The sequence below is a fragment of the Salmo salar genome, chromosome 03, assembly GCF_965601325.2.
Source record: "Salmo salar chromosome 03, fSalSal1, whole genome shotgun sequence".
Lineage (NCBI taxonomy): Eukaryota > Metazoa > Chordata > Actinopteri > Salmoniformes > Salmonidae > Salmo > Salmo salar.
The window spans coordinates 67543065-67555879 of NC_138293.1; the positions used below are offsets into that span (position 1 = coordinate 67543065).

The following is a 12815-nucleotide window of genomic DNA, read 5'->3' on the forward strand; positions in this document are numbered from 1 at the left end:
CAGCACCGGTCCACAGTGTGCCCTCTGCGACCACATGAGGTGCAGGAGCGAACTCCCCCTCCAGTCTTCCTGGCTGCTGCCCCCCCTATCTCCATAGGCGTGGGAGCAGGAGGGCTGGAGGGTGGAATGAGCAGGGCCCGGGTCGGATGTCCGCGGGCGGCCAGCAGATTGTCCAGTCGGATGGACAGATCCACCAGTTGTTCCTGGGTGATGGTCGTGTCCCGACAGGCTAATTCCCGGCGGACGTCCTCCCTCAAACTACAACGGTAGTGATCTATAAGGGCCCTCTCATTCCACCCTGCTCCCGCAGCCAGGGTCCGGAACTTGAGAGCAAAATCCTGCGCGCTCCTCGTCTCCTGCCTCAGGTGAAACAGCCGCTCACCCGCCGCTCTCCCCTCCGGGGGATGATCGAATACTGCCCGAAAGCGGCGGGTGAACTCTGGGTAGTTGTCCCTGGCTGAGTCCGGACTGTCCCACACGGCGTTTGCCCATTCCAGGGCCTTACCCGTGAGACAGGAGACGAGGACGCTGACGCTCTCCTCCCCCGAGGGAGAGGGACGAACGGTCGCCAGGTATAACTCCAACTGGAGTAAGAAGCCCTTACACCCAGCGGCCGTCCCATCGTACTCCCTGGGGGGAGCGAGTTTCACCCCACTGGTACTGGGTGCTGTGGGTGCTGGTGGGGGCACAGGCTGTTGACCTTCCGCGTTCAGGAGGCCGAGAGCGCTTCGGTCCCAGCTCTCCATGCGCGCCAACACCTGATCCATGGCGTTCCCCAGACGGTGGAGCAGGGTGGAGTGTTGGTCAACTCTTTCCTCCATGGACAGGGTTGGCGCTGAAGCTCCTGCTGACTCCATCAAGTTTGGTGCGTGATTTCTGTCACGGGCTGGCTCAAGAAAGCAGGAGAGGTAGAGTCAGGCGCAGGAGACAGAGAATTCTTGACCACACTTCTTTATTCAAGAAAATGGATGTGGTCGCCAAAAAATAGGGACGCAGCCCTTAAATACTTCTGCGGTGGTGAACACAGCGAAACCAACCACAGGCAGAGGAAAACCAGCACACGTTCCTCAAGCACATAAACCGGACAAGAAACACAATCACGCACAAACACAGACATCCTACGCTAAACTAAATAACGCCCCCCTACTAATGACTAACCCAAAACAGGTGCGTGCCTACCTAGACCTAACCAACAGAAACTGAAACAAAAAAGGATCGATGGCAGCTAGTAGGCCGGCGACGACGACCGCCGAGCTCCGCCCGGCCGAGGAGGGGCGCCACCATCCGTCGGTGTCGTGACAACAGGAACAAACACATGAAGTAAAACCTAACCTAAATAATATACAGTCCACCAATTCATCACTTACATTGTGGTCCCTTTGAGCCGGATAAAGGTGTTTATTCCCAGATCAAGATGCAACGATTTACCGGGGAACCTGGACCTGGTCTGATCATCCAAGGTGCCAAGCCTCACCTTATCCAAGTTATAGTAGCACAGTATGTACATGGGCAAGAAGACGACCTTCAACCTCGCATGGCGGGAGCTGCCAAGATGACACCCCTCACTCCACCCAGTCCCTTCCTCTCCAGCCAGGCCAGATGGGACACAACTCCAGAGGAGTGGGAGACCTTCAGAGAGTACAGGTCCGTCCTAAACCCTCATCTGACCCACAAGAACATAAGGATGAGCCACAGTAAGCAGAGTAAGGAGCAACATAGAGGCCTGTCCATGGTCTACAACAGTCACTGGGAACACAGGAAGCCACCTACAGAGCACAAGCTAGTGAGAGAGTACATCGAACAAGGGAGAGCCCAGCTGGGGCAGTCCCAGCGAGCTATGCAGGTCAGGCTCACTCAGGTTCATGAGCAACAAGAAGAGATGGTACAGCTCGCTGAGACTCTCTGCTCCGTGCTGCCACAGCTGACATCCCAGTCTATAGCTAGTCTCTCTCCCACTAAGCCAGCCCCCTTCCAGCAGATAGAGGTCTGCTGGCACCACCACGGCCCGCGTCAGAGCCGGTTGAGCATACAAAGCCATCACCCAACGAATAAGATACGGCTTGCAATGGACAGTATGACAACAGTGAGTGGCCTGACCCCACAAAATGGCCTCCAGCATGTGATGAGTCACTACTGCTCTGCCATCAGAGTGACACCCCACGCCTACAGTGTGGCTACCAAGAGCCTCCTCCAGCAGCTATGAGTTCCCTCAGTCCCGGTGCTCACCCCACCTGTCAGGAGGCTCCTCCACTAGTGGTCCAGCTAAGAGACATATCTACCTGTCAGCTCCAAGACACTCCCAGTGTGGAGTACCAGCCCACTGACAGTGCCAGTCTAACTGTCATTGCCATTGGTTCTCAGTTTTCCCTCAGCATGGGTATCCAGCCTGTTCCTGACAAGGTGTTTCAGTCTGCCACCACAAAGGATCTATCAGTCCTCAGCCACTGTCCCAGTATCTCTGGTACCAGCTGCAGCCCAGGGGCCACCACCTGGCTTTACACTAGGAGTCATCCCTGTTTTAGTTAGGGTGGCTTCACTAGAAGCCCCCACCTGCTCCTGATGAGGAGCCCAGTTCATCTCTAGCCACTCATCTCTAGCCATTTTAGGTGGCCCTGTCCTGTCCATCCACTTGGCCCTGGCTTCCAGACACTAGCTGCCCATGCAGTGCGGTTCCCACTTAACTCAGTACAAAGAGACCAGAGCAGCTCATTTGGGGAGCCCCCACCTGGTTTAAGTGTGAGCCCACCATGGCTTCCTCCACGGTGGCCGCTTCAGCCTCCACCCTGAGGTCCCATCCAGTCCTCGCCAGCAAGGTCCTCTCCGATCCTGTGGGGGAGCCTCCGCCTGAGACCATCAGCGACGCTTCCTGAGAGACCAGAGCTCAACCCTGTCTTCTGGGCCCTTCAGTCCTCTCCCCTGCAACCTCCGCTAGTTCCTGCCTGTGAGGTCCACCCTGGCTCCGTCTTGGAGCCCCAATCTGCCAGTTGTCGAGAACCCTCTGCAACTCTAGCCCAGGGTCCACAGTCACACCCTGCCTGGGGAGCTCTGCTGCCATCTCTGGAGAACACGTCTGTCCCTGCTTTGAGACCTCAGCTCAGCCCGATTATCAGCTCACATCTGGCGCCTGACCCTAAGACTCAGTTTCCCCTCATCTGGAGGTCGCTGCCTGATCCGGTTGGGGAGTCTCCGCCAGAGCCGGAGCCCTGTTACACTATCCACCATAGAGCTACTACCTGCCGCTGCTCTAGGGGTCAAGCCAGCTCCTGCCAATAGAGCCCAGAGCGCTCCCTCCTTCGAGTGTCAGACTGTGTCAGCCCCAGAGACTGTTTCCTCTGACAAGTCTTCCCCTAGTACAGATACCCTGCTGGTAGCCCCAACAGCCTCTGATAGTCAGTTGCTGGAGACCTGTTGGACCATGTAATAGGACCTGCCTGCCAGCCTTTATTTGCCACAGTGTCCTGCCCTTAGTTATTAGTTAGGCCATGTTGCCAGGCCTTTAGGTACCCCTGTCCTTAGCTCCCCAGTCACCAGACACTCAGGTGTCCCAGGTGCCCTATTAGCTAAGCAGTCAGGCATTCCCCCTTGTTTCCTGCCAGCTGACACCCTAGTAGTCTGGAACAAAGCAGCGTTCCATCAGTTACATTCACCCCTCTCCCAGGAGGATATTCTCACCATATAGCGCGCCTAATGGACTAAGTGTTCCTGCCCGGCTGTTATGGAGAGCAGCTCCTCTACTCCACTAGAGCAGAGAACCGTTCCCATCATTTAAATACTGGACTGGAGTTGATTAGTTATTAGTGGTTATACCTAACAAGGCCCTCTGCTGACAGCAGCTTCTCTACTCCACTAGAGCAGAGAACCCTTCCCATCATTTAAATACTGGACTGGAGTTGATTAGTTATTAGTGGTTATACCTAACAAGGCCCTCTGCTAATGGGGTGGCTAGACACCCCTAGACATCTGGTCTCATGTCTGTTAAGTTTGGATATGATATGTAAGTAAGAGTTAAGTAAGAGTTAAGATAGTCAAGTTAAGTCTTGAGCCTTTCTTAGGAGTGAATTAACATAGTGAATTCAGGAGCGTATTTGTACTTAATCATTATCAGTAATGTTAGTTCATAATATCAGAGCTGTAGCCATTCTGGGCGATCTACAGGTCAGAGAAGAAGATCAGCTCTAGAGTAGTCAAGTGAGAGAAAGTTCCAGCCATCCTTGTGTTTTCCCACCAATTAGCCTTCATTGTGTTAGCCAAGACCAGTGTGCTTCCTTGTTGATATACCATTCACTCACTCACTCACTCACTCACTCACTCACTCACTCACTCACTCACTCACTCACTCACTCACTCACTCACTCACTCACTCACTCACTCACTCACTCACTCACTCACTCACTCACACCTTGGTTACAGCAAGTCGCAAGACCACTAAGTGCCATATCCCATTCATACTACATACACTGTGCGGTGCATCTTCAGCATTATTAAACCACCTCAACTGGAATCCTACCTGTCTGCCATCTGTGCCCTTACCAGCACACAGGAACAAACACATGAAGTAAAACCTAACCTAAATAATATACAGTCCACCAATTCATCACTTACAATTATTTATTTTACCTTGAAAATGATTGAGGATGAATGAAATTGTCAACGTGATGACAATAATTAGCCTATAACACCCTGCAAATCCTTACCAAAAAGTATTTGCAAAGCATTTCACTACACCCATAATAAAATCTGCTAAACATGTGTGTGACCAATAACATTTGATTTGATTTTGAAGACAACGTTTAGATATAATAATATAATTTGATTGAACTGTGAATGACTGGAGTAAAGTCTACTTTCCACTAATTGGTAATCTGCGCAGCGCGACTGCAATAAAAACGTGCTGGAACGCAGCCAGAATGTGTGGGCTTTGTAGCCTACTCCAAAACGATAGAGGGCGGACATGCACCAGTTGTTGGGCTGTCCAGTACAGTCACAAACCAAACCAAAAATCATAAAAAACGTACGTCACTTCTATCAGACACATAATAACACTGAAATGGCTGCTGAAGGAGTTGGAGAGGTCGCTTCTAAGGAGCAACTTTCAGCGGCACAGAAACAACTTCTCAGGAAAAGACAAGATCTCGACTATTGGAAGAAAAACGCGCTAAAAATACGTAGTCGCAACCGCATAACCGGACTAGCTATCGGGGCGTTTGTCATCGGCATGTGTATCCTTCCATCTAGAGTGTCATACATATCTCAGTCGGACCATTAACGTTACTACTGTTCCAGCTAGATGATAGCGGTTATTACTTAGGTAGTGTAAAGCGTAGCACAGAATTTGACAAACATTTACTTGACAACACTTCCTCAGTTCCTGTCTTCTAAACTTCCTTGGCTAGTTGTAAGTGGTTTGTTTAAGCAATAAGGCCCGAGGAGTTGTGGTATATATGGCTAAGGTGCCTGGACACAACCCTTAGCCGTGGTATATTGGCCATATATCACAAACCCTTATTGCTATTATTAACTGGTTACCAACGTAATTAGAGTAATACATGTTCTGTCATACCCGTCTGATATTCCACCTGCTGTCAGCCAATCAGCATTCAGGGCTCGAACCACACAGTTTATAATTACATTTAGAATATGCTCTGTTATTAAATAATAAATGTAACTTTTTGTTCTCCATGAAGTAAAGCAAAAAGGTCTATTGTCTAGTTCATATCTTCTCATTGATGGTCCTTGCAATCCGGATTCCTTGGGAAGTCACCACCCCCCCATTGAAGTTAATGTGAAGGGTAGGGACATCCTAAGGATCCAAGTTAGCACTAACACTCATTGATCGAGACAGGTGAGTGTCAGAGAGGAAGAGGTGAAGCAAGATGGATAACTGGGCCCAAATCTGTCTTCTCCAGCAGGTAGTGTTTTCCTTTTTTTCTGCTCACTACCTGAGGAGTTTTTGTATGGAGGTCAATATGTGTTGAATTTGGTTAACAAAAAATGTAGTGGCTTATTTGCTACATCTGGCTCATTGAATAGAAGTTTTGTAAAGCATAGGTTGGCACGAGTGAACTGATATAAGGAGGACATGACATCTCGGCAACTTAGAGAAAAAAAACACTATCGGAGTTGTACCTGTTGTTCACTTGCATATGCCCTCTCATTGGCTAAAATGGGCCCACCTGATTTGCTGCCTCCTGACTGCCTTTCATTTTTTAAGACATTTATTTTAATTGTTAGAGTTTTGTCCCCCCCCAGTTTTATCATTGAAATGTGATACAGAACACAGCAATGGTGTGCTTTAGGACCATGCGAATGCCTCCGTACGGTCGGGTAGGCTGTTTGGAATGTGTAGCCCACTGGATACATTTTTTTTTTATAATTGTCCCCCCACTTCTAAAACCAAAGTTGCGACCTTGATATAGGGCCTTTGGGGTGGACACCCAGCTGTCTCAATCAATGAGAGAAGACTTTAAATAGACAAGATAACAATGTATACATTGCTGGATTACTTAATGGAGCAATTAAAAAAAATTAAAAAATTCTAACAAACCACCTGCAACAAGCCATTGACGTTTAGAAGACATGCGCTGTCTTCCAAAGTCAGGAATTGAGGAAGTATCGGAAAGTAGGTTGGTAGAAAAATTGACTTTAAATTTACATTTTTCATTGGTAGTACAGGTGCCCCTGATTTAAAGTTAGGATCATAACATTTAGAAGCACCAGAATGTTTTTTTCTATTGATTCTATTGTACCTATATTAATTTCTAGCTACTTTTGAGCCCTATAAACTGTAAAGACATTTGTTATAAAAAGCTAAAATGTTGATACAAAAACCTGTCATTGAAATTAGTCATTTGTGGAATATTAGGTTTCTACATTGTGTGAAAGTACTACCTATTGAGGTACATTTAGTGGTGGAAAAAGTACCCAATTGTCATACTTGTGTAAAAGTAAAGAAAATTACTCAAGTAGAAGTCACCCAGTAAAATACTACTTGAGTAAAAGTCTAAAAGTATTGGGTTTTAAATATACTTAAGTATCAAAAGTAAATGTAATTGCTAAAATATACTTAAGTATCAAAAGTATAAATCATTTCAGATTCCTTATATTTAGTTTTTTTTTTAAATTTTCAGATAGCTAGGGGCACACTCCTACACTTAGACATCATTTACATTTGTGTTTAGTGAGTCTGCTAGATCAGAGGCAGGAGAGGTGACCAGGGATGTTCTCTTGAAAAGTGTGTGAATTGGAATAAGCATTCAAAATGTAACAAGTACTTTTGAGTATCACGGAAAATGTACGGAGTAAAAGTTGTCAAAAATATAAATAGTAAAGTACAGATACCAACAAAAAAAAACTTAAGCAGTACTTTAAAGTATTTTTTACTTAAGTACTTTACACCACTGGGTACATAACATTGAAAATTGTACACGTCTCTAAGAGCGAAATGGTTTATGAATGTATAGTCAATTCATGACATTTGCAATCCATTACATTTTTCGCTGTAGTAATGGTGCAGTAATGACAGTAACGAATCTACGCCAACTTTTATCTCTAGGGCACTTATACAACAGTACAGTGAAGCTTAATCATTACAACAATTATTGTATGTGTGATTCTTTTTCTAGGTGCACGGTGCTCCCAAAATAAAATGGCAGGTCGCACAACAAAACATTTAGGAGCATATGCAACCAAAATGGTTGCACTTTATAGCCCTGGTCGAAAATGATCTGGTCTACGCTTTACATTATCTAAGTAACGCCTTTCAGCCAGTTGGAACAGTGGTAATGGTCTGACTAGGCAATATTTTTCATAGCTAATCACTAGCTAGCTGCTAACGTTAGCATGTCATGTTCACCAAATAGGTTCCTAGCTAGTTTGTGTGTGGTGTGTGTGTGTCTTATCATTTCTCACTGCTCTAAAAGGATCCACAGCACTCAATATGGCGCTGTAATGAAAACCACAACTCTCAGAAATATACTGAAATGCTCTTTGAGAGGAAAAAGGCAAAGGTTACTCCTGCCTGTTTTGTGGCCTTAACCATTTCTTGTCTTCAGTCAGCTACACTATCCTCTCAGTGAAGCAGGAGAGGATCATGGAGGACATTGATAACGAGGCAAAGATCAAATACATCAGAGGCCCCAGGACCGGGACCAACTCTTAGGGATGTTCCCAGCTCCCTCACCTGCACAGGAACAGTGGAAGCTGAGCTCACACGGGACTGGACTGTCAATCTGCCATACGCAACTGTGGCCAAAAGATACACACTTGTTTTTGAAAGGTGGAGGCTCCCATCAATTTCTTTTATTTCAATATGCATTGTAGAGATAGATGTAACCTTGCACATGCTCTAGACCTGGATACCCTGCAAACTGGTTTCTGAATATATTATAACTTGTTATATAATAAGAGGTTGTTTAAGAATATTACATGGTTTGTGTATTGTGCAACTAATTGGCCTCGTAATATAGGAGAAAGCTTACGTGTTGGGCTATTCCATGATATTCGGATGTTGTTATAGAATGAAATGAAACGTAAAGCTGCAATCAGATGATTAGTGTGTAATAAATGGTTAACTTGACGGTGTATCAGTTTTGAGTTTTCAAAGTCAATGCGTGATGATTTTGTACATCAACCTACAGGGAAAGAAAACTCAAAACAGTGCATGATGTTGAATAGTCATTTATTAGCAATATTTACAAATATGATTTAGGAAACAATCACGCTTGGAAGGTAAAAAAAATGGTAAAGGCACAGAATCTGCATGGCAGTATGTTTTCTAGAAACATGATTGACAACAAAATAGAGCTCATGACATCTAAATATATATTGTATATTTACTGTTGATGTCTTGATTTAGAAGAACACAATCTGAGTAATATATTTAATGTGTTCTACTACAATCGTTCCCCATGTGCATACTTTAAGGCAAATAGCTCAGAATTCTTCACAGCTTCAGTTCTTTGTCATTAATCAAATAATTACCAACCCTAAATGCATAGGCACGCATACAATTTAAAATATATAACTATACATCTTTACCCCGCTATTATTTATAGGGACGCAATTGTTCAATACCAATAGTGAACGACCCCTATGGAAAGTGCATTGTATCAATCCATAGATTAAGAAGATAAAATGCGTTTTAAAGCATAAGCGTCCACTCTATGCTTAAAAAATGAAGGCTGATAAGTGACACCCAGTATCTTTACTACTAGGCCATAGAGAGAGTAACAAATTAACAACGTGTAGTATATTATAAGACCTGGAGTGTTTGTATACTGAACAAAAATATAAATGTAACGTGCAACAATTTCAAAGATTTTACTGAGTTACAGTTCATATAAGGAAATCAGTCAAATGAAATAAATTCATTATGCCCTAATCTTTGGATTTCATATGACAGGGAATACAGATATGCATCTGTTGGTCACAGATACCTTAACAAAAAATGGGTCTCGCAATGGGCCTCACAATCTCGTCACGGTATTTCTGTGCATTCAAATTGCCATTGATAAAATGCAATTGTGTTCGTTGTCCGTAGCTTATGCCTGCCCATAACATAACCCAACCGCCACCATGGGGCACTCTGTTCACAACGTTGTAATCAGCAAACCACTCGCCCACATGATGCCATAAACGTGGTATGTGGTTGGGAGGTTGGTTGGATGTACTGCCAAATTCTCTAAAACGAAGTTGGAGTCGGTTTATGGCAGAGAAATTAACGTTAAATTCTCTGGCAACAGGTCTGGTGGATATTCCTGCAGCCAGCATGCCAATTGCACATGCCCTCAAAACTTGAGACATCTGTGGCATTGTGTTGTGTGACAAACTGCACATTTTAGAGTGACCTTGTATTGTTCCCAGCACAAGGCGCACCTGTGTAATGATCATGCTGTTTAATCAGCTTCTTGATATGCCACACCGGTCAGGAGGATTGATTATTTTGGCAAAGGAGAAATGCTCACTAACCGGGATCTAAACAAATGTAATTTTAGAGAACTAAGCTTTTTGTGCATATGGAACATTTCTGGGATCTTTTACTTCAGCTCATGAAACATGGGACAAACACTTTACATGTTGTGTTTATATTTGTGTTCAGTGTACGTTCAATAAAGTGACATTTAGTTTTTCATGCACCATGTGTGATTTGTGTTGCCTCATGAACATTTGTTTACACCAAAGACAGCTCTGATGTTTTGCTGATACTTGCAGGCGGCTTGGATTGACTCTTATTTAGGTGTACTTGATTTAGTTCGCCCAGCAGACCAAGTAAGCGGAGCTGCAAAATGGAAAACTGCTGACTTGCCGGTCAATACATTAGATAGATGCATATTTGTTCATCCCATTCCTTTCACAATATTATAAACCCTACAAATACACTGTTTTGAAGGCAATGATTACATCTCATCCTGCTAAAGCTATCTTATCTCTTGATTCATAACATCTGGACAGTAAAACGCTGTTTAGCTTGGTCTGGATTCAATCCATATCGCCAAAGTATTGCGGATGACCCGCGTAAAAATGTTACGTTTTTTTCCGATTGAGCAGACATATGCAGCGTTTACCGTGAATACAGTCTCTGCGACCGCAGGAACATTGCCTTTAGTTGTCAATCGCAACATTAAGCAGATCTTCAGCACTTCGGATTGAATAGGGTCATATTGTAGTAAGAGGAGTTCCTGCTTGCAGCAGTTGGAAACCGAAGTGCAGGAGAGAGCAGGGCTTCTGGGACGTGTGTTTTCCAGGGCTAGCACAGGCAGCATCCGCATAAGTGCACACGTAGAAACACACACCTTTAGCCTTCCTATCCTCACTTTCCATTTGACCTGACGCTACACACAGCTATATAAGCTTAGCATCCTTAAGATCGGGAGGGGACTTCCTTGGATTGGTGTCGCAATACTAACTCATGGTATTGCACATGAACCAGATGGCAGATAGGGTGCTTTGGTGCTCTGACAATGGGATCCTTATCTATCGCCGTTAGGAGGAGTGTTTAGTGAGGCCCATTGTGTGGATGACCATGGCCTTTTCTCATTTGGGAAAAAGTCTGTCCTCCAACCTCTCCTTCGTCCTATCTCCTCCGTGACTCAGAAACTGATAAGTGTTCGAGGCGAACAGAAGAGTGTTCTTCCTCCTTGTTAGCCATCTTCCATAGATGATAGTCATGTGTGTCCTACCTGAGTCCTTCACGGAAGAATTTACATTTTACATTTTAGTCATTTAGCAGACGCTCTTATCCAGAGCGACTTACAGTAGTGAATGCATACATTTCATACATTTTTTTTTTTCTGTGCTGGCCCCCCGTGGGAAACGAACCCACAACCCTGGTGTTGCAAACACCATGCTCTACCAACTGAGCTACAGGGAAGGCCCTGTAGGCCCTGTAGAAATCTGCCACACCCCCTTTGAATCAGCTTTTGTTTTTTGATGGAGAAAAGCATGCACATGTTTACAAACAATATGCTACTTATAGTTGTATCTATAAAATGTCTTGAACAACTAACTTCATTTGTTTTTATCACTCTACACATTTATTTTGGGATCCACCCCTGTAAACGTCATTTGCCTGAGTGGAGAAGTCTAATTTCTTACAAGCGCATTTTCGTCCTCGTTAACTCTCCTTGCAACCTCTCCTCAATGACCTTTTTCAAAAGGAGGCGAGAGAAGACAGCGTAGAGAGGACAGAGGAAAGAGGACGCAGGAGTTGAGCAAATCCAATTGAGAAAAGGCCCATGTCTTCTGGCCATCCGGTTTCCCCATCCCAAGGCTCAGGCTGGGAGCTATCTGTTCAGCACTGGGCTTGGCAACTTATTGGTCATCATTGGGCTCCCTCTCTTCCTGGTTGGGAGGGGAGGCGGCTGGCCACAGTATCACCTGCCCCAACCCCCAGTCCTCCGGATCACACAGGGAGACGCGTCTCACTAGTAGGAGAGAGGTTAGAGGTCAGAGGGCGTAGTGTGTTCACCAAGTAACCAAGCAGGTTAACAAACAAAAACCAAGGTGACTACGTTAACATATTATTTTCGTCACTGTACAGGTTTTTAGAAGGATTACACCTGTCAAAATGTTCTATGTAATTGTTCAGACTGACACGGTCAGGGTTCAGGGATCATGGGTCAGACAGGGTGCTTGCTCACCATCCGGTTGTAGTCGGGGGCAAAGGTCACCCCTTTACTGGACCTCTCCTGAGAGCCACTGCTGCTGCCATTGACTGAGTTTTTACGCATGATCCCTGTGTTTGTAAGACATGGAGGGAATAGCTAAGTCATAACGAACTCCCAACCAGACAGCAACATAACTACTACAATACCAACTGACCTGCAGGGGGCAGTATATCCAGTCTCTGCAGGCTGTTCCTACGCGAGCCGGGGTAGTTACCGCTCTTGGAGAGGCGCCTCTGGCGGTTGTTGAGCATGGCGGCGGGGGACATGATGCCAGGGGGAGGCACCTTTCCCATCCGCTCATACAGCGCCTCAATCTCTCTCTTCTGAGTGAGCTGGAGGGCCTGCACCTCTGACAGGTGCCTGAGAAAGAGAGAGGGAGGGAGGAAGAACAGAGAGGGGGAAGGGAGGAAGGACAGAGAGGGGAAGGGAGAAGAAGAAGAAAGAGAGAGAGGGCACAGAACATGAATAGAGGACAAGGAGGAGAGAATACAAGAGAGAGTGAATGGGACAGGGAAAGAGTTGAGAAGGGAGAAGATGTTCAAGGTCAGGGGCAAAGAAGGGGTAAGAAGACTTTTATTAAGTTAGCTTGAAATGGTGTTTGTGTTTTCACAGTCAGGTCGTGAATTTGGAAGATCATTTTGGTTTAATGAC

At 45.5% G+C, this 12815-nt stretch overlaps 2 protein-coding genes across 3 annotated transcripts in view; one reads left to right on the forward strand and one right to left on the reverse strand.

The window, feature by feature from the left end:
• The first annotated feature begins 4977 nt into the window (after positions 1-4977).
• coa3b (cytochrome C oxidase assembly factor 3b) lies at positions 4978-8574 on the forward strand. Its single transcript, NM_001141177.1, is given in 2 exon segments — positions 4978-5219; positions 8052-8574. Coding segments are annotated over 2 exon segments (279 nt in total). The 5' UTR covers positions 4978-5047; the 3' UTR covers positions 8159-8574.
• An 86-nt stretch (positions 8575-8660) lies between these two features.
• LOC106601258 (serine/threonine-protein kinase WNK4) overlaps positions 8661-12815 on the reverse strand; it is a 78851-nt gene continuing 74696 nt past the window's right edge. Inside the window, exons 18-20 of one of the 2 annotated variants that reach the window (XM_082973715.1) lie at positions 12319-12524; positions 12138-12232; positions 8661-11921 (exon numbers count right to left, since the gene is read on the reverse strand). In XM_082973715.1, the coding sequence (XP_082829841.1) occupies positions 11919-11921; positions 12138-12232; positions 12319-12524 (304 nt within the window). In that variant the 3' untranslated portion in view covers positions 8661-11918. The remainder of the gene's footprint in view (positions 11922-12137; positions 12233-12318; positions 12525-12815) is intronic. The other variant, XM_082973714.1, reaches the window with a different exon arrangement.